General features: G+C 39.4%; 3 protein-coding genes across 4 annotated transcripts; 1 reads left to right on the top strand and 2 right to left on the bottom strand.

Moving 5' to 3' along the window:
• The first annotated feature begins 14,517 nt into the window (after positions 1 to 14,517).
• LOC145088039 (Galactose oxidase/kelch repeat superfamily protein) lies at positions 14,518 to 17,710 on the top strand. 2 transcript variants are annotated; one of them, XM_079026230.1, is made up of 10 exons: positions 14,518 to 14,664; positions 15,326 to 15,431; positions 15,550 to 15,627; positions 15,693 to 15,852; positions 15,954 to 16,155; positions 16,250 to 16,376; positions 16,466 to 16,580; positions 16,671 to 16,759; positions 16,842 to 17,279; positions 17,349 to 17,710. In XM_079026230.1, exons 2-10 carry the CDS (start codon positions 15,336 to 15,338, stop codon positions 17,517 to 17,519), a joined length of 1,476 nt encoding a protein of 491 aa, XP_078882356.1. In that variant the 5' UTR covers positions 14,518 to 14,664; positions 15,326 to 15,335; the 3' UTR covers positions 17,520 to 17,710. The 2 variants fall into 2 exon arrangements, with proteins under 2 accessions (XP_078882356.1, XP_078882355.1); XM_079026229.1 differs by having other exon boundaries at positions 14,533 to 14,712.
• A 145-nt stretch (positions 17,711 to 17,855) lies between these two features.
• LOC145088038 (putative CoA ligase CCL5) lies at positions 17,856 to 20,264 on the bottom strand. Its single transcript, XM_079026228.1, has 4 exons — positions 18,643 to 20,264; positions 18,506 to 18,573; positions 18,330 to 18,432; positions 17,856 to 18,040 (listed from the first exon to the last, which is right to left on the bottom strand). Exons 1-4 carry the CDS (start codon positions 20,041 to 20,043, stop codon positions 17,915 to 17,917), a joined length of 1,698 nt encoding a protein of 565 aa, XP_078882354.1. The 5' UTR covers positions 20,044 to 20,264; the 3' UTR covers positions 17,856 to 17,914.
• A 2,616-nt stretch (positions 20,265 to 22,880) lies between these two features.
• On the bottom strand, positions 22,881 to 25,774 carry NAC2 (NAC domain containing protein 2). The gene is made up of 6 exons (XM_079026227.1): positions 25,451 to 25,774; positions 24,801 to 25,078; positions 24,490 to 24,681; positions 23,902 to 24,396; positions 23,621 to 23,816; positions 22,881 to 23,505 (listed from the first exon to the last, which is right to left on the bottom strand). Exons 1-6 carry the CDS (start codon positions 25,641 to 25,643, stop codon positions 23,114 to 23,116), a joined length of 1,746 nt encoding a protein of 581 aa, XP_078882353.1. The 5' UTR covers positions 25,644 to 25,774; the 3' UTR covers positions 22,881 to 23,113.
• Positions 25,775 to 26,354: the final 580 nt, after the last annotated feature.

The raw sequence follows: 26,354 nt of genomic DNA, 5'->3' as shown, positions 1-26,354 counted from the left end.
AACACCCAACCCCAAAATGGATGCATCACAGTAGACCACGAAATCATCAACTCCCTCAGGGAGGGGAAGTGCTGGTGCCTCACAAAGTCTATGGCAAAGAGTCTTTAATGATACCTGTTGCTCAGGCCCCCAATTGAACACAACATCCTTCGTCGTCAACTTAGTGAGAGGAACTGCAATCTTGGAGAAATCTTAAATGAATCCCTGGTAATATCCTGCCAAACCGAGGAAGCTCCGAATCTCAGATGGAGACTTCGGCACTACCCACCGCATCACCGCCTCTATCATGGCTGGGTCAACCAGGATACCGTTTTGATTGACGAGGTGTCCTAGAAAATGCACATCGTGCAACCAGAACTCAAACTTAGTGAACTTGGCATATAGCCTCTCCATCCTCAAAACCCCAAGAACACTAGCATGTAGTTCTATCAGTCCATATGATATTAGCTCTATACTACTCATAAAATAATTTGAGATATTTTGGGAAACTACCGCTCGAGCTCTGGCTGATTGTACACACTGTTTCACTGATTTTTCTCTAATAAAATTCTTCATTCCTTTGAAAAGTTTTATAAAAATATTTACATCCTTAGTTTGAGTTTGGAATTCCCTTAGAGTTCATCCAAATCCCTCAAACTAGGGCTCTGATACCAAATTGTAACATCCAAATTTTCAAACCAAAATTTTCATTTTTTATTTCCATAAATAAATAGTTTTCATGAAAATATTACCATAATAGTCATAGTGTCAAATACAATTTTGCATCCAAATATCAGAGTGTCCTATAATTCCTAATAAAAAATCTCCTAGTGAGTGTGTACAATTAGACCTTCACTTTCCCGTGATCCTCAGAAGTAGTTGAAACACACATAATCAACAACTATAAGCACGAAGCTTAATGAGTTACCCAAAATATCACATACATCACAAGCATATAATAACTATGGGTTATCAGCAACCCTGGAGAATACCGGAAGTCTCGGTGGGCAAATAACACGCTCGGTGGGTTATCAACAACCCTGGAGACTACCCGAAGTCTCAACACATATAAACAACACATACATAGTAATAACACTTAGACCCAAATGGTTATCACATGTATATATATACAACTATTCTACCACACAGGTAAGAATAAGTGAGGGGTCTGACCTACACTGATGATTGATATAACTCATACGCGAACTACTGGAACTAGACTCTGCCTAAATAAACGCATTGATTTACCTTAATTAATAATTAAGGTATTTCTCACACATTAAAAAGTCCAATATCAAGAATATACCACACTCATAGAAAATACCGATTTACTCCCCACACAAACCCCTTACAAACCATCTAAGGTACAAGGGGTCAAGGTCAACGAAAGTCAACAGAAGTCAACCACCACCGAGTATACTCAGCGTACTCACTCTACGCAGGGCGAAGAACGCAAGGCGGGAGGGGACGAGCTCACATCTGGCTACGTGGGGTGTACGCTGTAGCTGGCCAAACTCTTAATCCAAGGTCTTAATTAGTTAAGACTCAACGTCAAATCTTAGATCTAGGCTTATTAAAGTGCATCAAGCCATAAAGTTTCCATCTTTATGCTTTTACATGTCTTAATGGGGGAAAATCTTGGATTTAACCATAATCTCTTAATGAAACCACCTTCAATCTTTGCATGATTGAACTTAATCCATCAAGACTCCATTTTTACACTCAAATGATGTTAGAAACACTAGGATCTTAGATTATAACATTCTGGAGCAGCTCATACTCTCAAGAACCACTTAAAGGACCATTTTATGAAGAAATAATCCCTAAACTACCATATAACACATGGAGTCATCAAGGTAGAAACTTTTTACCTTCAACATGCTAGAAATAATGAGAAACCTCTAGATCTACAAGCTTTTCCTGGTCCAATTCTTCTTCACAACTCTTCTTCTTCTTATCTGGCGACTCGGGCATTACAATTCTCCCCCACTTGAATCAGACTTTGCCCTTGAAGTCCGCTGCCGGAAATAACTTTCGGTAATGCTCCCTTATCTCTTCCTCAGGCTCCTAAGTCCACTCTGAACCCTTCCGGTGCTGCCATTGCACCTTCACCAACTCAACAACCTTGTTCCTCAAGGTTTTCTTCTTCCTGTCTCTCAATGTAGTTCAAGCGGCCATTCACCTGTATATCCTCCATTAGAACCATTGCAGAATCATCAAACAAACACTTACGCAACTAAGAGACGTGAAAACTACTATGAATCTAACAGAGTTCCTCCAGAAGATCCAAACGATACGCTACCCTGCCCACCCAGGATACAACCCTAAAAGGACCAATATACCTGGGGCCCAGCTTGCCCCACTTCCTGAGTCAGATGACACATTTCGAAGGTTACACCTTTAGGAGGACCATATCCCAAACCTGGAACTCCAGTTCTGATTGGCGCTTGTCAGCATAGCTCTTCTGTTGACTCTGAGGTGTCTGAAGTCTACCACGGACCTACTAAATCATCTCGGTCGTCTTTAGTACCACCTCGGTACTCCCAATGGCCCGCTGACCAAACTCACCCCAATATATGAGTGTCCTACACTTCCACCCATAGAGCATCTCAAAGGATCTCGATCGATGTTGGCATGATAACTGTTTTCATACGAAAATTCCGTTAACGAAAGATACGTATCCTAACTGCCGCCGAAATCTAGAACGCATGCCCACGACATATTCTCCAACGTCTGGATGGTCCGCTCACTTTGACCATCTATATACAGGTGAAAGGTCGTGCTGAAGTGTAGACAAGTACCTAACTCCCAGTGGAATTTCTTCCAAAATCTTGAAGTAAACGGGACATCCCTGTTTGAAACCACTAAAACTGGCACCCCATGCCGCACCAAAACCTACCTGATGTAGATATCAGCCAACTTTTCTGTAGAGATACTCTCCTGAATAGAAACGAAATGTATGCTCTTGGTCAATCGATCCACGATGACCCATATCGAATCCACCATGCGCGCCGTCCGAGGCAATTTGGTGATAAAATTTATCATAATCTCTTCCCATTTCTAGACGGGAATGTCTAACGGCTCCAACTTGTCGTGAGGTTGTTAATGCTCGGCCTTGACTTTCCTGTAAGTCATGCACCTCTCCACATACCAAGCTACATCCCGCTTCATACATGGCCACCAATAATCAGAACGGAGATCTCTATACATCTTTGTCACTCCGGGATGAATAAAGAATCTCGATTTATGACCACTTCCATCAAAACCTGCCGCACACCACCTCAGTAAGGAACCCACACCCTCCAACGGAGATTCAATAACCCTCGACTATCATAATCAAAGGAGGCTACCTGACCCATTATATGTTCACTCTTTTGGTGCTCTTCCTTCATAACCTCAACCTGAGCCTCTCGGATCTGATTCAAGATTGGAGTTATCACTGTCATCCTCAAACACATACCCCTATCAGAGTCGCGACCGCCTTGCGACAGAGAGCATCGGCCACCACATTGGCCTTCTCCATATGGTAAAGGATCTCACAATTATAATCTTTCACTACATCCAACCACCTATGCTGCCGCATGTTCAGGATCTACTAATCCATCAAATACCTCAGACTCTTGTGATCAGTGTAAACAGTGAAACGGACCCCATAGTGGTAATGTCGCCAAATCTTGAGGGTGAACACCACCGCCCCCAGCTCCAGATCATGCATAGGGTAATTCACCTCATGAGGCTTTAGCTGCCTCGAAGCATAAGCAATAACGCGAACTCTTTGCATCAGAACCGCACCCAAACTCGTGATCGATGCATCACAATAAACCATGATATTCACATAGTCTTTGTCTCAAGGTCTCAAAAGTTGTATGTTGCTCAGGACCCCAACGAAAAGTGACAATCTTCTTCGTCAATCGAGTCAGAGGAACCGTTATCTTGGAGAAATCTTGAATGAATCTTCGATAGTAACATGCCAGACCAAGGAAACTCCGAATCTCAGATGGATACTTCGGAACCTCCCAACGCATCACCACCTCGATCCTGGCCGGATCGACCAAAATATCGTTCTGGTTGACAAGGTGCCCTAGAAACTACACCTCGCACAACTAGAACTCACACTTGGAGAACTTCACATAAAGTCTCTCCCTCCTCGTGGTCTCCAACACTTCCCTCAAATGCTCCTCATGAAGTTCTTGGGTCTTAGAGTAGACCAGGATGTCATCAATAAACACAATCACATATTGGTCCAACATGGGTCTGCATACGCAATTTATGAGATCCCTTAACGCGACTGGAGCATTGGTGAGCCCAAAGGGCATCACCACGAACTCGTAATGACCATAACGAGTCCGGATGACCATCTTCTGCACATCCACCTCTCTGACCCTCATCTGATGATAACCCGAACGTAGATCGATCTTGGAAAACCAAGATGCACCCTGAAGCTTGTCAAACAAATCATCAATCCTCGGGAGTGGATAACGGTTCTTCACCGTTAGCTTATTCAACTCCTGATAGTCAATACATATCCGATGTGACCCATCCTTCTTCTTCTTCATAAAAAGGATCAGTGCTCCCCATGGCGAACTACTCGGTCGAATGAACCCCTTATCTAACAGCTCCTGCAACTGTGTAGACAACTCCTACGTCTCTAGAGGAGCCAACCGATACGGTGCTTTGGCTAACGGAGCTGCACCCGGAACCAAGTCAATCCTAAACTCCACCTGCCTCTTTGGAGGCACTCTAGGCATGTCCCTCGGGAACACATTCGGATATTCCTGAACAACCGACACATCATCCACAGTCGCCTTACCCTTTTCCCAAGTATCCATAACATAGGCAACATATCCGAAACAACCCTGCTAATGATAGTGTTTGGCCCTAGCTATTGAACACAAAACCGGACCGCGCTGAACACCCTCTCCCTGAATCACTAACTCTCCCTCACTTGGGGTTTGGATACGCATCGAATACTGCTTACAATCAATCATTTCCCCATTAGGGCTCATCCAATCTATCCCCATAATAACCTTGCTCTCACACGGGGGAATAGGAACCAAATCAATCAGATACCGCTCGCCAAATAACTCCAGGATACAAAGCCGATGAACCTTAAATACTCAGATAGGTCGATCATCAGCAATCTCAACCTCTAATGAACAATCCAGCTCCCTCAGAGCATCGATAAACCTCTTGCTGAGCGCAAGAGATACGAACGGGTAGCCCCCTAATCAAACAATACCAAGGTAGAGATAATGTTCACAAGGAACGATCCTAAAATAAAACACATAGATATAATCATAAAATCAACATAAATAAAGAGATAAGGAGAAGATAATTACTCATCACCACATCTGGAGTTGCACAAGCCTCCTTGGTTGTCAACTGAAAAACCCTGATCCTAACAACAGGCGTGTCTGCCATGCCCTAGAGGCTGTCTGTGATCCTCAAAGTTGGTAGAGTGGGAGCTGCAACCAGCCCTGCCATTGCTAGACTCGGACAATCAGCCTTTTTATGGACCCTATGATTTCAATGGAAGCAAATCAAGCTCGATCCATGGGAAGTGGTTGTGTAATTCCAACTAAAATGTCTAGTCTTGCCGCACTTATAGCAGCCTGAACCACCACCACCCTTACAAGCTCCATCGTGTGTCTTGCCACACTTGCCACAACGACCCCGACCTTACTGGCCTCTCAATCTCAAGTCAAATACCTTGGGACTCTTAGCCGAACCCGCTGAACCCTAGACCTGATCTGACTTCCTCTTCCTCTCCATCTCCAAATCAATCTCCCTTTCCATGGTGTGCGCTATCATATCCTACAATGTCTTCCATCTGGATCGGATCAAGAATTACTGGATATCGCTTCTCAACATCCCATGATACCTCGCCTTCTTTATCTCCTCGTCTTTCACATATCGTGGAACCAATAACGCCCTCTCTCGGAACATAGCAGTGATCTCTGCCACTGTCTTAGTACTAAGGTGAAGGTCCTGAAGCCCCCTTGCCAACTGCTGGACCTCAATCATACGGGAAAATTCGGTTCGAAACCTCGTCACAAAGTCCTCTCAAGCCATGGACTCAATCGCCTCGCCTCCCAAGGCATGCCCAACCTCCTCTCACCAGTCTCGATCTATGTCTTTCAAAAGACAGGATGCAAGTCTGACCTTCACCTCCTCAGGACAAAGACTAAATCGGAAGGTGTTCCCGATATCTACCAACCAACACCTGCTCGCAATCGGGTCCTTCTTCCTGAAGAACTCTAGAGCCCCACATGCATGAAACTCGCAGAAAGGCAAAGATCAGGATCCCACCATCGCTATCATCTCATTACAAAAGGCGCTCGGATGCTCATCCATAATCTCCAGAATACCCTCCTTGACTGTACCGAAGATCACAAGAGTTTGCTCAAGAATGTTGCGGGTAATCTCAAACGAATTGAATTCCCACATTTACTTATCCAACTGTTCGGACCCAAAGCCCGAACCTTCACTAACACCATAACTACTACCAGGTCTTTCTCGAGTCTCCACCATACTGAAAATAGACCATTCAAACCATCAGGAACACATAAATACATATACCTCGAGGAACCCCTACTCCACAAGCTTCTTGGTATCATCGCAGCTTTCCTTAACTTGAGTACAGATCCCCTGCTTCCGGTAGTACGGGCCCATACTACCTTCCTCATTGATGCGTACTTTCCTCAAGGACCACCCTAAATCCTCCAACTCACTCATTTATCTATACACACAACTTTCAACATGATAATGCTCTCAGCACCGAATCTCTTCCTAGGTTCTTCCTAGGGCAATCACCACACCACTCTCCGCCATCAGATGCAGAAGGAACTCCCTCTAACTAGCTCACGAATACAGTTACATATACCAACACCAGATAATTCTTCGAATGAAAGGACCCACACTACAATGGTTGGACTCAAACAAGAGCTACGCAATAGAGTTAAAACCTAACCTTCTAAAATTATTTAGTCTCAATAATATGTAACTTAGCATATTTTCTTACTAGTTATTTGAAGTTAATGTGAACTCCTAAAAAGCACAAAACAAGCAGCATTCGAGCATTGAGTAATCGAAATCAAGCATAACCTAAACATGCCATTCTATCACTGACTGATCAGTACTAGCATGCAAGTCTACGAGCTCATACAACAGACATAAGCATGCATCTCTCCTAGCATTCTATCATGCAATTCTGAGCATATCCTTAGCCCTAATCTAGCATGCGGTTCACAGATTCACAATTCAAAGCATAACATAAACATGTATGGATATTTTGGGAAAAATTACTTGAGCCCGGTTGTTTGCATGCACCACACCCCTTTCTTTTATTAGAAAAAAACTTTTTATACAACATTTTATTTTTGTAAAATCTACCAAATCCTCGGTTTGAGTTTAGAGACACCCGAGAGTATGCCTACCGCCACAGATATGTGGGATTACCACTACCGCCACGGACACTTTCCGCCGACCGACCCTCCGATTTAGGTCATTTCCGCCCTTTCCTTAAGCATTGAGGACAATGCTTGTTCTTAAGCTTGGGGTGGGGCATTTCCTTTTTCTTTTACTTTTTCATGCATTTTTTAGTTAGGCTGCATTTTATTTTAGTTTTAAGCTAATTTGCATTCATTTTTTTTTTGCAAAAATTCCAAAAAGATTTTATTTTTTTCTTTTCTACTTTCTATTTTTTGCATAACATTTAGCTTAGGGCATTATCATTCATGCATTTTTGTTATCTGTTTTTTCTCACCCCCCCCCCCCCTTGGATACCATGGAACGGGTTCACAATTATTGTATCATTATTGGTACAGGATCTTGTTCTTATCTCACCCATCGAACCGGGACCACTAGTTGCAGCTTGGGATTTCATACTTGGGACCAGATGCTGGAAGCTTAAAGGGGTAAGTGATCATGTCCAAGTAGTTTCATGAAGAATTATGCATGCAATACTAACAACTGTAGGATATACTATAGCAATGGATGTTCTTAGCCTTGTGGTCACTACCGCCGAGAGGATCACACTTTATCATGTTTGAACCGTTAGGATGAAGCACTGGGTGCTTGTCCCCGAGTAGAATCCATATCCGGTCTCTTTACATCACCATTTTTTTTTTGCAATTTTCTTAGGATTTTAGAGAGTCTTTTAGTCCACATTTGGACATTTTCATTATTTTTGAAAAATCGCAAGTTTGAAAAGGAGCTTACATCTTTACACTCCACACATGGTCATTTTCACATTTAGACCATTCATATTATATTATTACCCCCCCCCCCCCCCTCGGTTCCACTTACATACTTTTGAGAACCAAATTTTGAGTCAAAATAAATAAATAAATAAAGTTTATTGGTAAAAAGAAAAAAAAATCAATACGTTAGTGCATTACCTTCAAGTTTACTTATGAAAAAAAATCCAAGAAAATTCCAAGCGGCGATTATCTTAAATGGGTGACCGGTTCAATTATTAAACAAACTTTCCTACATTTTGGTCACCCGACATTTGACATTCATTTATTTATTTAGGTATGTTTTTACTGTATATAGATCGAGTTGTTTTTCGAAAATTGGTGATGTTAGGGAGACTGTTGAATCAGATACTACGAGAGGTTTGGGCCAACACTAAGTGAACTGATTCCTACAACGGTGCCCGAGCGATGAAACCCAATCACATTTGAAAGTGGCCAACTGACGTGAGATCACGCAACATTCGTGATAAGAGTGTACATTTAAAGAAGAGCTCCACACGAGTCTATCCAACTGCTTTCTCCCTACTACAGATGTTCTTCATTGTATGCATGTTCCATTGGGGCTGCGACTGACCATCCCTCCGTACTAACCTAGAGGAGTTGTCCTAGTTGTGGTTTATGGTCCCATTGTCATCGGATGAAAAATTAATGAGATAATAGCAAGATCAATTCTGACCATGTTGACTAACGGTGATCATGTTCCACGGTTCTATCCATTCTTTTTTACTTTTCTTAGGATAGTTCATCCCGAGTTCATTCTAGTCTTGTCTTACTTGAGGACAAGTAAGGTTTAAGCTAGGGGTGATTTGATAGCTTCATTTTATTTAGTTCTTTTATAGTTTATTTTAGCACATTTCATTCGTATTTCAGTTAATTTCCATGCATATTTTTCTTTCAGTTATTTTATGACCATTTCGGGTACTTTCTAGTTTCTTGAACATTATTGCATATTTTTTTGGAGACTAGCGGAGCGGGATTTTTGGGAGGCGATTGGACTTGAAGGGTAATGGGGATTTCGAGCTTGATGGCTATGGAGGTGATTCATGGAGTGGGCTTGTCAATTGCTTGGAAGCTTGGAAGATTTAAACTTTAAATTTGCAAGACGCGGGAGAATTTTCAAGTGTGCGGAGATCGATGATCGGGAGTTTGCGGAAGCTTTGAGTGATTTGGAGAGGCAATTTGGGCTCAAATTGATGAAATCTTGAAGAAAAATGGGCTAGAACATGATTAGACTCGAACTGGGCCAATGTAATAGTTGTGGGGGGGGGGGCCAAGACTTGAAATAGCCAAAAAATCCATCACAGTCACGCGGCCCGCGTAAGGTTTCCACGCAGCCCACATGGATTCTTGAAGGGGCAATTTCGAGATTTTGTTTGGAGCTCTATATTGGGAAGGTTGGTGTGACTCTTTAGCCTTATTTTGAACATCCGATTTGGAGGCATTCTCTCTGGAGTTTTGGAGCACTTTGAAGGCCAAGAACCCTCAAGAACTTCACCATTTTCACCTCTTGATTCTTGTTAAATGTTTGGTACAACTTTCACTAACTTTGTTTTCTTAAGTTTAGCCATGCTTGGCTAGACTAATTGTGGTTGACTTTGGTGGAATCCTTTGACTAATTGTTGAATGTTGAAGATTCCATGAACTTGTGTTTGAATCTTTATGATTTTTTTTTTGTGTTTTAACATCTTATCACTACTTGCATGTTTTCATTCATGAGTTTAAATGTGTTTGTGGTGATTAGTTGGCTAATTTATTGATTAAGTAAAAGATCTTCAAATTAGCAAGCAACAAGTGATTTTTGTGTTAGTTTTACTTCTCACAATCATAAAAGCATTTTCTCCAACATGGTAGTGGAAGCTTTTGACTCCTCTCGGATTTGGTGACTTTTTAATTCTTAATGCTAGTTGATTTTCACTAATTACATGCTTAATGGAATTGGTGACTTTGACTAAGGAAATTGTAATGAGCTTCTCTAACCATTTCAACAACTAAGAATAGTCTAGGTAATCTCAAGCTTCTTGGATTACTATAGCCAAATTAAGGATTAAATCAAGTATTGCACCAATCGATTCTAATGATATGTTCTTCAAAAAGTCAAAAAGAGGAAACCTCAAGTCAACCATTCTTTCTCTTATTGATATTACATCAAACTCTTATTCTTGTTGAAATTGTCCATTTAAATGTTAGTTTAATTCTAATTTGTTTCAAGTATTTCAAAACATCACACCCCCCCCCCCCATTTTTATTTTTATTGTTTTTTTACAAGTATTTTTACAAAGAGATTTTTCATAGAATTATAAAATTGAACAAATCTTCGTGGATTCGACCCCTTTACCTCTATACACTAATTTAGTGTAAAAGATTTAGGGTTATTAATTTTGTTGGCCTCGACAACCACCAGAAACCACCTTCAATCTTTGCATAATTGAACTTAATCCATCAAGACTCCATTTTTATGCTCAAGATGTAACACCCATAAAATTTGAGCCAAATTAAAACATTCTAATTCATTCAAAAACCATTAAGTTCATACATCTTGTTTTCAAAATAGTTTAAACATTAGAGTATCTCCCAGAACCATATCACATAAAACATAAAACATGAGGAGCCGTACGATCACGCCTTCGCCTTGCCACGATCTCCTGAAGTACTTGAAACAAGATACTGAACTATAATCCCGAAAGCTTAGTGAGTTACCCCCAAAATACCAACCACACATAAACATACTCACACATATCACAAATAGAACAGCCATGCACATCGGGTCTAATGTGTGACTGGTCCGCTCGCACCGGGCCTTCACTCCAACTGGTCCACCCTCCGAGTCTAGCCATGTACATTGAGTCTACAGTGTGATTGGTCCGCCCGCACCGGACCTTCAATCCACCTGGTCCACTCTCTGAGTCTACAGTATGACTGGTCCGCCCACATCGGGCCTTCAGTCGGCCTGGTCCACTCTCCAAGCCTCGGCGCGTCTAGTCGGCCCTCTTGGGGCCTTCAGTCTATCCGGACCGCTCGCTGGGCCTTCGGAATATCCGGTCCGCCCTGGGTATGTTGGCCTACAGCACAAAGCAAGACCTGCCTCAACCCAACCCCCGTCAAACAACCATGTGTACATAAAACAATTAATCAGATAACAAATCCTTAACCAGACAAATAGTCTAACAGTTCACATAGCATATCAACATCCTAATCAGGATTCCGACCTAACCGGTCACTAGCATAACATTACCCTATATACCGGGTATCGACCTTAACCAGGTCACTAACATAGCATTACCCTAAATACCGGGTACCGACCTTAACCAGGTCACTAACATAACACCATCCTAAATACCAGGATGCAGATCTAGCAGAGCAATAACATGACAAACAATACCCGAATTTCCATCCGATAAAGGGTCGGCCTTGGTGTCGTAGACCTTGTCGATATATTGAGGAAAACTCACCTGCAATTGCCGACTGAAGAGATAAGACCAAGCTGCTCCAACCACCGACACGAACTTCACCACAGAACACTACCAAAGAACCAATTCCATAAATACCAAAATTACCAAAATACCCTTGGAAGTCAAACTGGTCAACTCTTGGTCAAAGTCAAAGTCCTCAGTCAAAGTCAACCTTCCTGGTTGACTCTACTCGCCGAGTCAACCCGTCGACTCATCGAGTTCTTATCCTCAAAAAACTCCCATAACACGACTTAACTCGCCAAGTCACCCCAAGACTCGTCGAGTTCAACGATCTTGTAATTCCATCCTGTCCAACTCACTGAGTCACCAACCGACTCACTAATCCAAAGCTTTAACCAAAAGAGGTTGGGTTCTGCGACTAGACTCGCCGAGTTGTTCTTCCAACTCGCTGAGTCCATGCACATGTTCATACAACTCGTCGAGTACACCCATGTGACTCGCCGAGTCTCTATAGTTCTCAATCCATACAGTGGCTTTTCGAGCCATGCAGGGGCTCCAATCCATAGATCCACTCTTCTATAGTCTAACCCTTACATAAAGTTGTAAACTTTACGTGAAACCAAGGAGATATAGGCCCAAAACACACTAGGGCTAGGGTTAAGGACTAAGGGGCTTCACCAACAACTCTTAAATAGAAGCTTTATGACAATTTTGACAATAATAAGCCTAGATCTAGAGTAGCAACCTAGATCTATACTCCAAACCCGAAATAGATCTCAAACAAGCTAAGGAACTCCAAATCAACCACCAAGGATGAACCCAAAAAGGAAATAGCTTAAGATAATGGCTCCTTACCTCTGAGATGTGCCCAAACTGATGTAGATCCCAGATCTACACAAGCCCATTGATGCTAGCCTCTAATTTCTCAAGCTCCTTCCACCAAATTCCTCTTCCAAGCTCCAATCTCCTCAACAATGAAGTCTCACATGAAATTAGGGTTTTCTAGAACTCTCTGGGGGAATAGGAGGCTGGGAGAAGGACATAAAGTCCTTTAAATAGGGTGCAACCCTCAGGATTAGGATTTTCTCATTCCAGCACCAACTCGTTGAGTACATCTTCCGACTCGGCGAGTTGGCCACTTAACCCGCGTTCAAATCACGCTTCGACTCGACGAGTAGCATACCTACTCGTCGAGTAGCTTCCTTAATTTACACTTAGCACCCTTCAACTTCTTGCTTCCGAACTTGGGATGTTACACAAGGGACGTTGGAAACAATAGGATCTAACATTATAACCTTATGGAGTAACTCATACTCTCAAGAACCACTTAAAGGACCATTTTATGAAAAAATAAGCCCTAAACTACCATCTAACACATGGAGTCATCAAGGTAGAAGATTTTTACCTTCAACAAGCTAGAAATGATGAGAAACCTCTGGATCTACAAGCTTTTCCTGGTCTAATGCTTCTTCACAACTCTTCTTCTTTTCTCTGGTGACTCGGGCATTACACCTCCAGCCATAGCTCCACCCCCACTTCATCTCCTCCGGCAAGGTGAGATCCGAAACCCTAGAAATTATACAATGTAAAAAAGGTCAAATCTTTTAGTTCGATCATTGTTTTGACCTAACCAACATCATCTAACCACCAGTAACATTCAACACTCAAATGATAACTAAAACACCACCAAACAATTACCTCTCATACTAAAACCATTAGAACACCGGCATCACTTATTTCTTATCATCTAAACGGACCAACACCATCGATTATAAAAGCATCAAGTGTGTGTGTGTGGGGGGGGGGGGGGGGAGAAGATGATACCTCAATCAGACGAATCGATCAAACAAATTTAATCCCAAAGTTTGAGAAGGAAATCAGAATCCTGATGAGCTGGAATCGATTTTTTGCAAAAGAGAAATCAGATTTTTGCTATTTGGTGGTGATGTTGATGGAGCTTTAATGGATTGGGTGTGCGATCATGAACAAGGGTTGGATCATCTGTGGGTTTACCTAGGGGTGGAAAACAGTGAGAGAGATGGTGAATAGTGGTTTGGTTGTCGGAGAAGCTAGAGGGGTACGATGGTCGGTCGCCCGAGAAAGCAGCGGGGCACGATAGGCGGGTCATCAGAGAAGATGAAGGTGGAGAAAGTGGAAATGGAGGCGTGTGGTGTGAGATGCCGGCGGGATAAGCTAAGAAAATGAAAATGATAGATACGTCTTCAAGGGGTTAGGATGTGTTAGGGTGGGTGGGGGTGGGTTATTTTTTTATTTCTTAATTATTAAAATATTTATGAAAATATAAAAAAAAAAAAAAAAAAATTAAAAGCATAGGATAGTATTTTTATGTTTGACATGGACTATAACCACAAAAAAGATCAGAGTTTGAATGAATGATGCAATTTCAAAAGATTTTAGACTTCATCCATAGCTTTTTTTATTAACCACAGAGACGAAACTACAGTTTAGTCCTTTTATAATTACCATAGAAATGAATAAAACATGAATTAAAATTCTTAAGTGGGAGAATCGTTTTTTTTAATAAGCAAATTTGATTGTTCCTGAAGTTAATATTTCGGGTAAGGGGGTGTTTGGATAGGAAAAAAAATAGTGCTTATTGCTTATTCCCACAATAAGCTAATTTGAGTGTTTGGATAAAATCCAGCTTATTAGGCTAAATAAACTAATTTTAATAAGCATTCCTCCTCATGCTTATTGCTTATTCCCACCACAAATAAACTATAAGCAATAAGTTAAAAATCTAATCCAAATTCCAATCTCTTTTTCAGAACGAATTTTCAATCTTCTAACCGCTACTCAGTGTCAGTTTGCATCTAGTGCATCAACAGTTAGGCCATGCTTTGGATTTGTAAATTTCAGCTCTGGAAACTAGGCATGTCCAAAGTATAAGTACAATTGTACAAACCGACGACTACATTCTCCCCCGTTAGTATTCCGATTATCTAGATGAAACTGCGACCGTGATCCGACGGTCGGCAAATTCTCCGCAGGATTTGGTACTTTACTGTTCGTTCTCCTCTACTCATAAGCAAATCGATTTAGAGGTAATCTCGAATATGGCTTAAACCCCAACGTTCGGGTTCTTATTTGTATATAATTTATGTGATCAACTGTTGTTATCAAGTGTAGTGATGAATGGTATTAATTTGGGTCTAATTACAAATAATTGTGTCTGGTCGAGGGAGAGTGGTGGCTGAGACGGGAACCATAATTTGAACTTGATTATGTCTTGAGATCGGTAAATTCAACAACTGTTGACTGCGGTTGTAAAATTAATATCTTCAGGGTTTAATATTAATAGAGACTGAATCAAATTAGAGGAACCTGATGGCACTGTTTCAAAATGTATGAAATACTGTGCCATATGAGAATTGTTGGATTCCTTTGTACAGAAATGAAGGGATCGAAGAGATTATGGCAGATCATGTTCACCAAGAAGTTTCTTAATCTTTTATATGTAATGGATCTGCAGTTGAAGTTGAAGACCTGATCTAGGGACTAGTTAATAGAATGCAAAAGTTAATTAGCAATATAACTAAATCAACTGATGAACCAAAGCATGTTTCATTCTAATTGCAACATTTCATTTTATCGCACTTGTTAGTATGTTACAATCCTTATCTTGCTCTTTAATCTGATAAATTTCATTGATTCTAGGAAAGCTAATATGGGAACAGAAAGTGTCAATTGGCATTCAGTTGTAGATTGTGACCAATGGGTTGCCCTCCCAGTAGCTGGGCAACGACCATCAGCCCGCTATAAGGTTCACTCATATCTTTACTATACAATTATTCTTATTTCACTCTTCTTATCTTTTTCATATTCCTTGTTATACAATCACTTGTGTGTCATTCCAATGCCATTTGTTTCTTTCATTGTAGCATGCTGCAGTTGTTGCTGATGAAAAGTTATACATTGTTGGTGGAAGTCGTAATGGGAGATACTTATCTGATGTTCAGGTATCTCTATTGTTGTCTGCTCATCTTTCCATTGTAGGTTTACTAATAAGTGGTTATGGTAGCAGGCATTTGATCTGAAAAACTTAAGTTGGTCCACAATTAAAGTAAGCACAACATTAGAATCTGAAATTTTCCCTGCTGTATCTGGTCATAGTATGGTTAAGTGGGGAAACAAACTCCTCCTTCTTGGTGGCCACTCAAAGGATACCTCTGATAATGTGACAGGTTTGTTTTATTGATAAAGTTGTTCTGATTGATATTTGATGACCTGGACAAGTACTTAGTTCTCAATGAAATGATCTTACTGGTTGTTCATTACCTTGTAGTGCGTTTCATTGATCTTGAATCACATGTATGTGGGACACTGGAAGCCACAGGAAAAGTTCCGGAAGCTCGTGGTGGACAATCTGTTTCATTGGTTGGTTCAAAACTCATAATGTTTGGTGGAGAAGACAAAAAGAGAAGACTTATGAATGATGTTCATGTTCTTGATCTTGAGACATTAACATGGAATGTTGTTGAGACTATGTAAGTATGTTTCACTTATATTCATATTTATATACTACTAGCCTCATTGCATGCTTTTAAAAAGTTTATGCATTGATTTTTTCTGCTTTGATAGACAGACTCCTCCAGCTCCCAGATTTGATCATACAGCTGCAGTGCATGCAAACCGTTACCTTCTAATATTTGGTGGCTGTTCTCATTCAATTTTCTTTAATGATCTACACGTGTTGGATTTGGAAACAGTAAGTGATTTTTTTTATATGTATGTATATATTTTTTGCTATCATCTTAATTTTAAGTTTATGATAAAAAAAAAATCATTGTATTGCAGTTAGAATGGTCCCAACCAGAAATTCAAGGTGATTTGGTGTCTCCTAGGGCAGGCCATGCTGGCGTCTCTATTGATGAAAATTGGTATATTGTTGGTGGTGGCGATAATAAAAGTGGTATGAATATAATATAAGATTAATAAATAAATAAAATAAGGTTTGACTTGTTTATAATTTATAAAACCTCAATATAACCTTGTGTTGCAGGTGCCTTGGAGACATTGGTGATGGATATGTCAAAACTTGTTATCTCAACATTGACAAATGTGAAGGGAAGAGATCCACTCGCCAGCGAGGTCGCCATTTTAATTTTTTGTATATAAATAATTTTCTTTGTTATTTACAATCGTATTTATTTATTTTTTTTAAATGAAACAGGGGCTGTCTGTATCATCAGTGTTAATAGATGGTGAACACTATTTGGTTGCTTTTGGGGGGTATAATGGGAAATATAGCAATGAGGTATTTGTGATGAGACCAAAACCAAAGGATTCTAAACATCCAAAGATCTTTCAGTCGCCAGCAGCTGCAGCAGCAGCAGCTTCGGTAACTGCAGCATATGCCCTAGCCAAATCTGAAAGCTTAGAGTTCACAACCATGGATTCAAAACCTAAAGTGGATCTTTCAGTTGAAGTTAATATGATCAAAGGAGAGAAAAAAACATTGGAATCGTCAGTTACCGAGGTCAAAGCAGTAAATTCCAGTCTAATGGAAAAACTTGAGGAATGTAATGGTGCTCATGTTGACTTATCCATGGAATTGCATTCTGTTAAAGGCCAATTGGCTTCTGAAAGATCAAGATGTGCTGAACTAGAGGTATTTGATTAATATTCAAGATACATTTAATTTGGAATTACAATGTACTTATTATTATGGTGGTTTCAGGCACAGATCTTCGATCTACAGAAGATGTTATCATCAATGGAGTCCATTGAGCAAGAGGTTCAAACACTTCGCTCTGAAAAATCAGCAATAGAGCATGATATGGAAGTTTCTGTGACTGATGAAAAGCAAGGTTCAGGTGGAGGTGGAGTCTGGAGATGGATAGCTGGATAAATTGGTGATATGATACGGATCAAACTTGCAATCTTATAGCATCTTAAAGGTTGAATATTTCATTCATTATAAGTCAAATAGTCCAAATACTTTTTTTTCGTTTAATTGTTTCAAATTATAGGAATGAGCTTCTACATTTTGTGACATGTGATGGTAATTGATTGGGATCAATTTTGATCCATTTGAATTGATGCTATTCAATTAAAATATTAAATGGTTTATTTTTTTTATGCAAAAAGGTGAAGAGAAAGAAGATATTGAAAAACACTACACTACACTACACTAGTGACTTGCTAATAACAAGTTATTGATGTCTAATAGAATACATTGAAGGATGTATCCATGTTCCGGCTTTATGATAGATTGAATACATATTGAAGCAAAAGTTATGGTGGTCAAAGCTTGGATTTGAGTTTCGGTTTGCTTTGTGCCACTAAATCCTTTCGCAATATCTTGCCTGCAGCAGACTTTGGTATTTCGTTTATGAAGGAAACTTTCCTCACCTTCTTGAATGGAGCCACCTGCAAGATAGATGCAAATAAATACAATCAAATGATTGATGTTGCAGCTCTTAGGTTGCATTTGCTACACAGAGTCTTGATTGGACTGGACAAGCATTCTAGGACAATTTTCGATGATGAGAATGAAGAGGGTTTTCACAGTCTTTTGCAGAAATAAAAGACCAAGAGAAAGTCCCTCTTCCACCTTTTTCGGTAGGACAATAAATAGCAAATTTTTTCCCAGTCCAATCAATACATGTCAAACATAGTACAGTCTGTTTTGTCATGTCATGAAGGTATCGAGACAAACCTGACTGGCAACAAATTTAATAACTTGGTCTTCACTGAGTTGACATCCAGCTGCTCTCACCACATATGCCATGGGTATCTCTCCTGCCTCTTCATCTTCAAGTCTAAAATATTGCAGATTCTTTAAAAACACACGAAAACTTAATCACACACATACACAAGCTCACAGAAACTCACGGTATGACTGCTGCATCCAGTATTTTGGGATGGCTCAATAGCACGGCTTCAAGTTCGGCTGGAGCTACCTGCATTTGTGCTTCATGTCATTCATCATATATGTATTTCAAAACACATCCACACACTTGTCTACTTACCTGATACCCATTATGTTTAATGAGCTCCTTTATCCTATCAACAACATAAAGACACCCATCTTCATCAAAATAACAAAGATCTCCAGTCCTCAACCACCCATCCGAGTTAATAGTTGCAGCCGTGGCCTCTTCATTTCCCAAATAACCTTTCATCACTGTGGGTCCCTTCAGCCACAATTCACCTTCCTTATAAGGCGGCATAGCAACCCCCGTTTCAAAATCAACCACCTTAGCACAAAAACTCGGTAGCAAACCGCCCGAACCAGCCAGATGAGTCTTCGCCTCTTCATTACTAACAAATAAAGTCGCTGCCCCACAGCTCTCGGTCAGCCCATACCCCGGCCTAAGAGCCACCCACGGAAACCTAGCCCTAAACCGGTCCACCAACTCCTTACTCAACGGTGCAGCTCCAGACCCCACCCGTCTCAAAGATGATAAATCATACCCACCTCCATCATGTTTGACCAGACTTAGTATCACCGGAGGAACTGCCGGAATGTTGTTGACTTTATGAGTGTGTATAGCTTCTAACATACCTTGAAACTCATATTTTTTCATTAAAACCGTTGTAGTACCTGAACAAAACAACCCCAAACCGAAAAACGCGAGACCGTAGATATGAAACATTGGTATGAAACATAAGAAAACATCGTTGTTAGCCGACATGTTGTCGACCGACCATTTTAAGAGTGTCATGACTGAAATGAAATTTGCATGTGTTAAAACAACTCCTTTACTCACTCCGGTCGTCCCTGAGGAATACAGTATCGCCGCCGTATCCGACTGAGTTGATCGGGTTTCGGGCAACTCCATCGGCTCACAGCCGTCGATAAGTTCTTCTACAGACAACTCGTCCCCGCTAGAGGGACGAGAGGTCAGTAGGATAGGTACATTAGTTGACACCAACTTATGCTCCTCCCCGGGAGCCACAACGGCCAATGTCGCACCCGAGTCGAGCACTTGTTTGGTTATTTCTGACTTGGTGTTAAGCGGATTAGCCGTGGTGAGGACCCCGCCGATTAAAAACACGGCTAGACATATGGTTGGGTAGAGGATTGAGTTTGGTGATAACAAAAAGACGACATCCCCCTTACGGATACCAAGGCCGTGGTGCAACCCGGTTGCTAACGAGTAGATTGATCGTTTAAGTTGACCGTAGGTGGCTCGCTGGTTTGTAGCCAAGTCGATAAGAGCTACTCGTGATTCGGCTTGGTCTGATTTTGGGAACTGTGACAACACAAATGTAGCTGTATCGAGGTAAGGAGTGGTCGGGATCTTGTTGTTGGTCCCAAGTTGCAACAACGAGTGGTAGATCCCTGTCTGGGGATCGAACCCACTGTTGTTTTTTTCTCCTGAGGGCCGAAATCGGCTAACAGGTGATACTTCCTCCAAGGTGTCCATGTGGCTGATCGATATGGGAGAATTTTAATGTAGTTGAATCAAACTATAAAGGTTTATAGTATGGAATGATAATGCAGTTGTGTCTTTATGTGCATCGTTATCACCGGACGTTAGGTACATCAATATCTGTCATGTTTGCCGGCCGGGTTATATTGATAAAAGATGACTAGGTCTAGGGTAGATTCGATAGAATGTTAAAGTGATGAAAGGTATATACTTTGATAATTGTTTATATCTTCTTTGTCCTTGTCCTATTTTTAGATCATGCTTCATCCCTACAAAAAGGAAAAGAAAAGTATTAATTGCCAACTAACCTAAACATTTATAAGACTTACATAACAGTTTAATATAAACCTTTAAATTTAAATAATCATTTTACAGTTAAGTCCTTTAAAATAAAAGTTATACAAAATATACTATCTGCTATATTGATTAGGATCTAAAGATTCATTTTTTTTCTTTGTTTTTAACTGAAATTAAGGTGGAGAAAAAACATATAAAAATACTAATTAAATCAAATTTCATACATTTTTGGGGGGCTGGGGATGGGAATTTTGACTATTTTCTATCATCGAAAATACACTAGATTGCTTTTATACATGGTATGTTGTGTTTTTATGAAGTCCATAGTTGAAAAGTGTTCTATAGTTTGATTTTGGTTCCCAATACAATTAAGAGTTCTAATGGATGGTTAGCTGTTATATTGAACATTTAATCACGGAGATTGAACTTAAATCGAGTGCTAACTTGTTTGAATCTTGTCAATAAAACAATTGTTGGGAACTTAAGTTTGTGTACCATTTGCACAGCCACATTGAAATGTACCATGAATAATGTTTGTACAACTTGTGAGACTTTGTTATCGATTTGGATATTGATACATGCTTGGTGAGAGCTTGATCGGGTAACGTCTAACTCTATTAACTGTTGGATCTCTTGGAAGGATAACTTCTTCTTTGATGCAATTGTTATTACTTCTTTTTCAGCGATTTACAAGTTTCACAACACTATCTTTGAAGTGAGCAAGCCAAAAAAAACACACTATTTCTATCATATTGTGGCAATGTGTCTCAATTGTTTTTTTGGATTTGCAATAGGAATAAGAATAAAATTATTTGGGTTGGTTGACTCACAAATCACAACTCACAACCCTAGATTAGCTTTAAACATTATGTAATGTAAGCTTCTTGATAGTTTTTTAATATATTTTATAGTTTAAAAAAATAATAAAATAACTCTGGCTCACCATGAATATCAACATTTACCTCTCTCATACCTATTCCAATGAAATTACAGGAGTCAGTTGATAATGTTGTTATATAAACATGATAAAAAAAAAAAAAAAAAAAAAAAAAAAAAAAAACTTGTCACATAGTGTTATATTAGTATTATGATATGAAACCATAAATGTATACGCAATCTTAAAAGTTAGTTTTAGAAGTGATAATGAAAACATAAAATAGTTAATTAGTTATCAAACAAAAAGCTGAAAGCTTGAAGTTTCGAAAAATACATGTTCGGGTTGGTCGATGCAGTGGCGGACCTATGTAGGGCATTTGGGTCCCGGGTCACTGCTCAATTTCCGGCACGCAGTGTAAATTTTTTTTTTTTTTTTTTTTGGTTTTTTCTATTACGTGCACCCGCTTGAAGTACGAGGGACACCCCTACTAAAACAGTCTGCGTCCGCCACTGGGTCGATGGTTAAAATCACAAGGTTTTGTTTTACAATTTGTATTACCATTTATAAACCCAAAGAAATCATGTCATTTTAAAATTTTACTAAAGTGTAAAACCAACATAACTTGTCGTTTCCTGTTGATTTGACAACCAACTTCAACCTAATATGTTTCATTATCAATTAGTTATCTAATAATATTATATAATAACTTCATATGTATTTATATGAAATGGTAGGCTCTTGATAGTAACACCCAACAATTTTTGTTGATATTTACAAGATGCTAAAAAAAATTCAATTTCCGAAAGTTTGTTTTGCTTAAAATGGAACATTTTTTTTTATGTTTTAAGTTGGTAAAAGATATGTAACATATCTCGTACATATTATAATCCTTGTCTATTATTTAACTACTACGAGATCCGATGAGTTTAATTTTGATCTAGAGAACTTTTCAAAATTTTGGGAGACTATTAATTACCATTTAGTGGTATTTATTAAATTATTTGTGTAACATCAAAAGACTTATAGACTAAGGGTATCAAGAATTGATTATCAAAATGAATTTCGAGAATTTGAATCATTAATGGAATATAGTAGGTTTTGAGTGTTGATCAAAATTAGACCAAGATTCTAACATCAAACTTTACATCTACGAGCTTAATTCACCTTTCGGTTGAGTCTTGAGTTTTCTAAACCCTAGATATTGAAAGGAATCCAATTTTCTTTGATCAGTAGGCAAGGGCACCAACTCCACCATGTTACGTTTTTTGAAGAAAATTGCAGTAAATTGGACAATGGCAATGAAACAAAGATTTCACCTTTGATTTGATTCAACTGTGTTGACAAGTACCCGATTATCTATAATTCCATAAAGCATAACCCATTAATTGAAATCACAAAGTATATAAATAAGGAAAGTTAAATTTTCCAGAAATGTTTAGCACCCATGCGTAATAAATGCCATCAACAGCTTTCATTTAAAGATAATGTATCACATTCACATAGCTTCGGATCTTTTAACCATACTATTGTTAAATAATGATATATGAATAACATTGAAGCAGAGCAACAGTCAATATTAGTAGTCAAAACAGTAAACAAACACAACATGCGTGGAACAGTTGGTTAAAAAGTAGGACTAAAAGATCAACAAAAAAAATGACATGAAATAGCGATGTACTATTTCCTTCCAGTCAAACTTAAACTTCCCCAAATGTTGTTACCAACAACCTTTAACAAAAATAAACATTTCCCAATTCCAGAATCAGAGATCAGTCAGCAAAATGACTGATAATGATTATTTGTTAAAAAGATGCTGCTAAACTAAGCAAATAAACCATGAAGCAGATGCATATCCTCCTCCTGTTGTTGACCATTGACCATTTTCTTTTTTCAGCTCATGTATGACCTTGGACAGATGAGACTGCTGATCTGGGAGCTCAACGAAACAACCATGATGCACAGAAACAGGCAAAAAAACCAACTCCTGGAAACACCGGAATGCCCCTTTCCAACAACACTTTGATTTTGATTTTGATCTTGATCCAACCTCAACGAGAGAACAATGTCCAGATGACCATTCTTCCCCAATGACCAGTCCAGTTTGGTCCCTGTGAAAGAAACGTCTCTTATACGGATCATTCCAGTGGTCACCCGAACTGATGTTGAAGCTTGTGAAGCAGCAGCTGCCAAATACTTTGAAGGATACTCTGATGCAAATGCTGGTGGTGCAGATATGTTCCCCAGCATGTAACTCGCCCTCTGGAGAAACGGGTATGCAAACTCTGCACAAACCTCACAGTCAGATATACATGACAAGGGTATTTTTGTCTTTTAATAAACCAAAAAAAAAAAAAAAGAACGGATTCGAATTCTATCCATTTCCATTCCCAAGATTACCTTCAAACGGTTGTTGGCTTGCTTCATTTGCCTCGTGAGGTGCTGAATCTTGATGTTCTTGGCCTGAAGAGGAGGCAACATTGTTGCCTGTTGCCAAATCTGGTTGCTCTACCTTTGCTGGAGCAATATTACAGTTCTGCCCTTCAAAGAATTGCTGGGTAGCTTCAATCGCATCGTGGGTATCTTCGTTTGCATTCTGATTATTCAAATATATTAGATAAGGGACGCTAATCAAAAACAAGAAAAAAGTAACTGCAGTTATGTTGTGGTGCTGATGTTACCTCAAGAATGAGGGATGATTCAGGGAGAATATCCTCGTTGTCTATTGAATCAAAAGTGTATTCCAAGTTATTCTTTGGATTAATAAATGAAGTATATTCATCAAACATTTCAAGGCCAGGTTCTGTTTTGACTTCGTTTTTAAGATCATCTGCTTCAAGGAATGAACTTGCATCAAACTGAAAGTCACCAGTAGAAGCATCAAAAAAGGGCTCATCAAGCAGGTAATCCACATCAAAATCTGAGGCATTGTTTGTTTCACCAATGTATTCATGCTTCACAGATTTTGGATCCATCTCATTCTGCACAGGCAAATCAAACAACTTAGGCCCATCTTCTTTCTCAGCTTGATGTTGATCCTCACCCTCATCCATCAACAACTTTTGAGGGTGGTCTTCGATCATTTCTGTCGACACGTCAGCACTGCTGAGATTATCACCATCATGCAAGTCCAATGGAAGAGGAGCAACTTTGTCTGGTGTGTCTGAGCCAAGAATCTAAGGTAAAATAAAAGGAAAGAGCATTCATCAGAATCATGAATATATATTATATATAAGTAGATGCACATCAGAATTACATAAAGGTCAAACCTGTTCAAGGTCATTTGCATCTAAGTAGGCATCATCATCATCAACAGGAAAATCTTCAGCAAACTCCTGCTTGGGGACCATTACCAGTTCATCATCCTCCCATTCCTCCTCAACAAATGGTGCCCCATACTGTTCACCATTTTTAGGTCCAGAACCACTCTTCCGGAAGATTCTACAAAGGACAAATGAGTCCTGCCAGCACAAAATACAGAAAAGCCAAGAAGATGCATCAAAACTAGCATAATGTAAGCCATATAATTTTCTCATACACCTATTGTTTGTTAATGTTATACAAAGTACATGGATCTCACCTGGATAATTCCAGCTTTTTCCAACTCCTGATCAATGAGTCTGTATTCATGCATAACCCAGTTTGTCCTCTCTCCCTTTGGAGCCCGACCAATATGATACACCAGAGTTTTTTTCATGCCAACCAGTTGAGACCTATGGTAAACAGACCTGTCTTTCCCAGTTGTCTTCCAGTACCCTTTATCAGTTGCTCGATTTGTACGTGACCCATTCCCATACTTCTTATCCAGGACACTGAAAAAGTACCATTCCAGATCTCTGCTCTTAAGCCTGGACAGACCTGCACCCCCAAATTGACCAAAGAGAATCAATTCAAAGAATCTTTTGAATTTGTTAACCTTTCGAATAAGATGACATATTAGCTCTATGTTAAGATAATTGATGGAATTTCACAGTATTGCCACTTAGATTCACACGAATCCAACCAATATCGTCCAGATCACTTCCCAGATGCATCAAAAGTTTGGTTCTAAGAATATCTTGTTGATCCGGAGCGGAATAACTAAACAAGGGCGCATCAAATCGACAACTAAAAGCTTGGTTTGATTAAAACCAGACGAAATCACACAACTAAAACGACAACCATACACTTAATTTAAATAAATAAGACCTAATTAACACAATTCTTCACCATAGAAAGAAGTGAATTAACCTGGAAGATCCCAAGGTTCGACTTTGTAGACATCAACATCAGAAATAGCGTCAAATCGGAAGGGTTTGCCGCAAATCTTACGCCTCAGATAATACCGTACAAGTTCTTCATCCGTTGGATGAAACCTAAACCCAGGAGCGAGAGAGGAAGCCGTTGTTGGAGCCGGTGTTACCGAATCAAGCACCACTGCCATATACGAATAAGATTTGAAGAAGAATTTAGAGAGAAAAAAGTGGGGTGAATTGAGGAATTGTGTTGATTAGGGTTTCTCAATTTGAGGCATTTGATCCAGAGAAAGTAAAAGCGGGCTTGAGTTGGTCCAAAATGACGACTTTAATTCCTTATATCTGTCAACACGTAGTCGTGGATGCTTCCTAGAAGCTCAGAATAGACTTCGGTGGCACTCAACATACCACTTTTTGTTTCCTAACGTAAAATCCATTAAATAAACAAGTACTGTATTACCTAAAATAATCATTTGTAAACCATATACTATTTTCATAAACGTATACTAAATACTAAATTAAATATAGACATCTATGAATATGGGTACGAAATTGTTTTTTAGGAACCTATATTTTGCTTATTGGTTCTTTTTGGTATAAATATGTAGATTTTATATATGGAAATAAATTGGATTTTTTAACAACGTAAAACCTAAATGCTAATAAAAACATATTAAACAAAAAAAAAACATTCACGAAAACAAACCAAAAAAACAAGTATCATTCTCCTATCAACAAGTGAAATCATCTTTGTTATAAAATATTTCAAATTAAAAAAAAAAAAAAAAAAAAAAAAAGAAAAAAAAAAAAGAAAGACAATATAAAGTTGTCATCAAACTTGGCAAAGAAGTCTCTTGCAGTATCTCTTGGATAATCTGCGAAACTTACAGTATCTCTTG

This window comes from Lactuca serriola, chromosome 2 (genome assembly GCF_051521515.1).
Source record: "Lactuca serriola cultivar US96UC23 chromosome 2, Lser_US96UC23_V15, whole genome shotgun sequence".
Lineage (NCBI taxonomy): Eukaryota > Viridiplantae > Streptophyta > Magnoliopsida > Asterales > Asteraceae > Lactuca > Lactuca serriola.
The sequence above is the reverse complement of the archived record's forward strand: the minus strand, read 5'-3'. Positions and strand labels throughout refer to the sequence as shown.

Coding starts and splice junctions, on each gene's coding strand:
- LOC145088039 (XM_079026230.1), top strand. CDS start 15,336: ATGGGAACAGAAAGTGTCAATTGGCATTCAGTTGTAGATTGTGACCAA. Junction 15,628..15,692: donor GATACTTATCTGATGTTCAG/GTATCTCTATTG, acceptor TTATGGTAGCAG/GCATTTGATCTGAAAAACTT. Junction 16,377..16,465: donor ACGTGTTGGATTTGGAAACA/GTAAGTGATTTT, acceptor ATTGTATTGCAG/TTAGAATGGTCCCAACCAGA.
- NAC2 (XM_079026227.1), bottom strand. CDS start 25,643: ATGGCAGTGGTGCTTGATTCGGTAACACCGGCTCCAACAACGGCTTCC. Junction 24,397..24,489: donor ATGCAAATGACCTTGAACAG/GTTTGACCTTTA, acceptor ATTTTACCTTAG/ATTCTTGGCTCAGACACACC. Junction 23,506..23,620: donor AAGCCAACAACCGTTTGAAG/GTAATCTTGGGA, acceptor AGGTTTGTGCAG/AGTTTGCATACCCGTTTCTC.
- LOC145088038 (XM_079026228.1), bottom strand. CDS start 20,043: ATGGACACCTTGGAGGAAGTATCACCTGTTAGCCGATTTCGGCCCTCA. Junction 18,574..18,642: donor TTAAACATAATGGGTATCAG/GTAAGTAGACAA, acceptor GCACAAATGCAG/GTAGCTCCAGCCGAACTTGA. Junction 18,041..18,329: donor TTAAATTTGTTGCCAGTCAG/GTTTGTCTCGAT, acceptor TCTATCTTGCAG/GTGGCTCCATTCAAGAAGGT.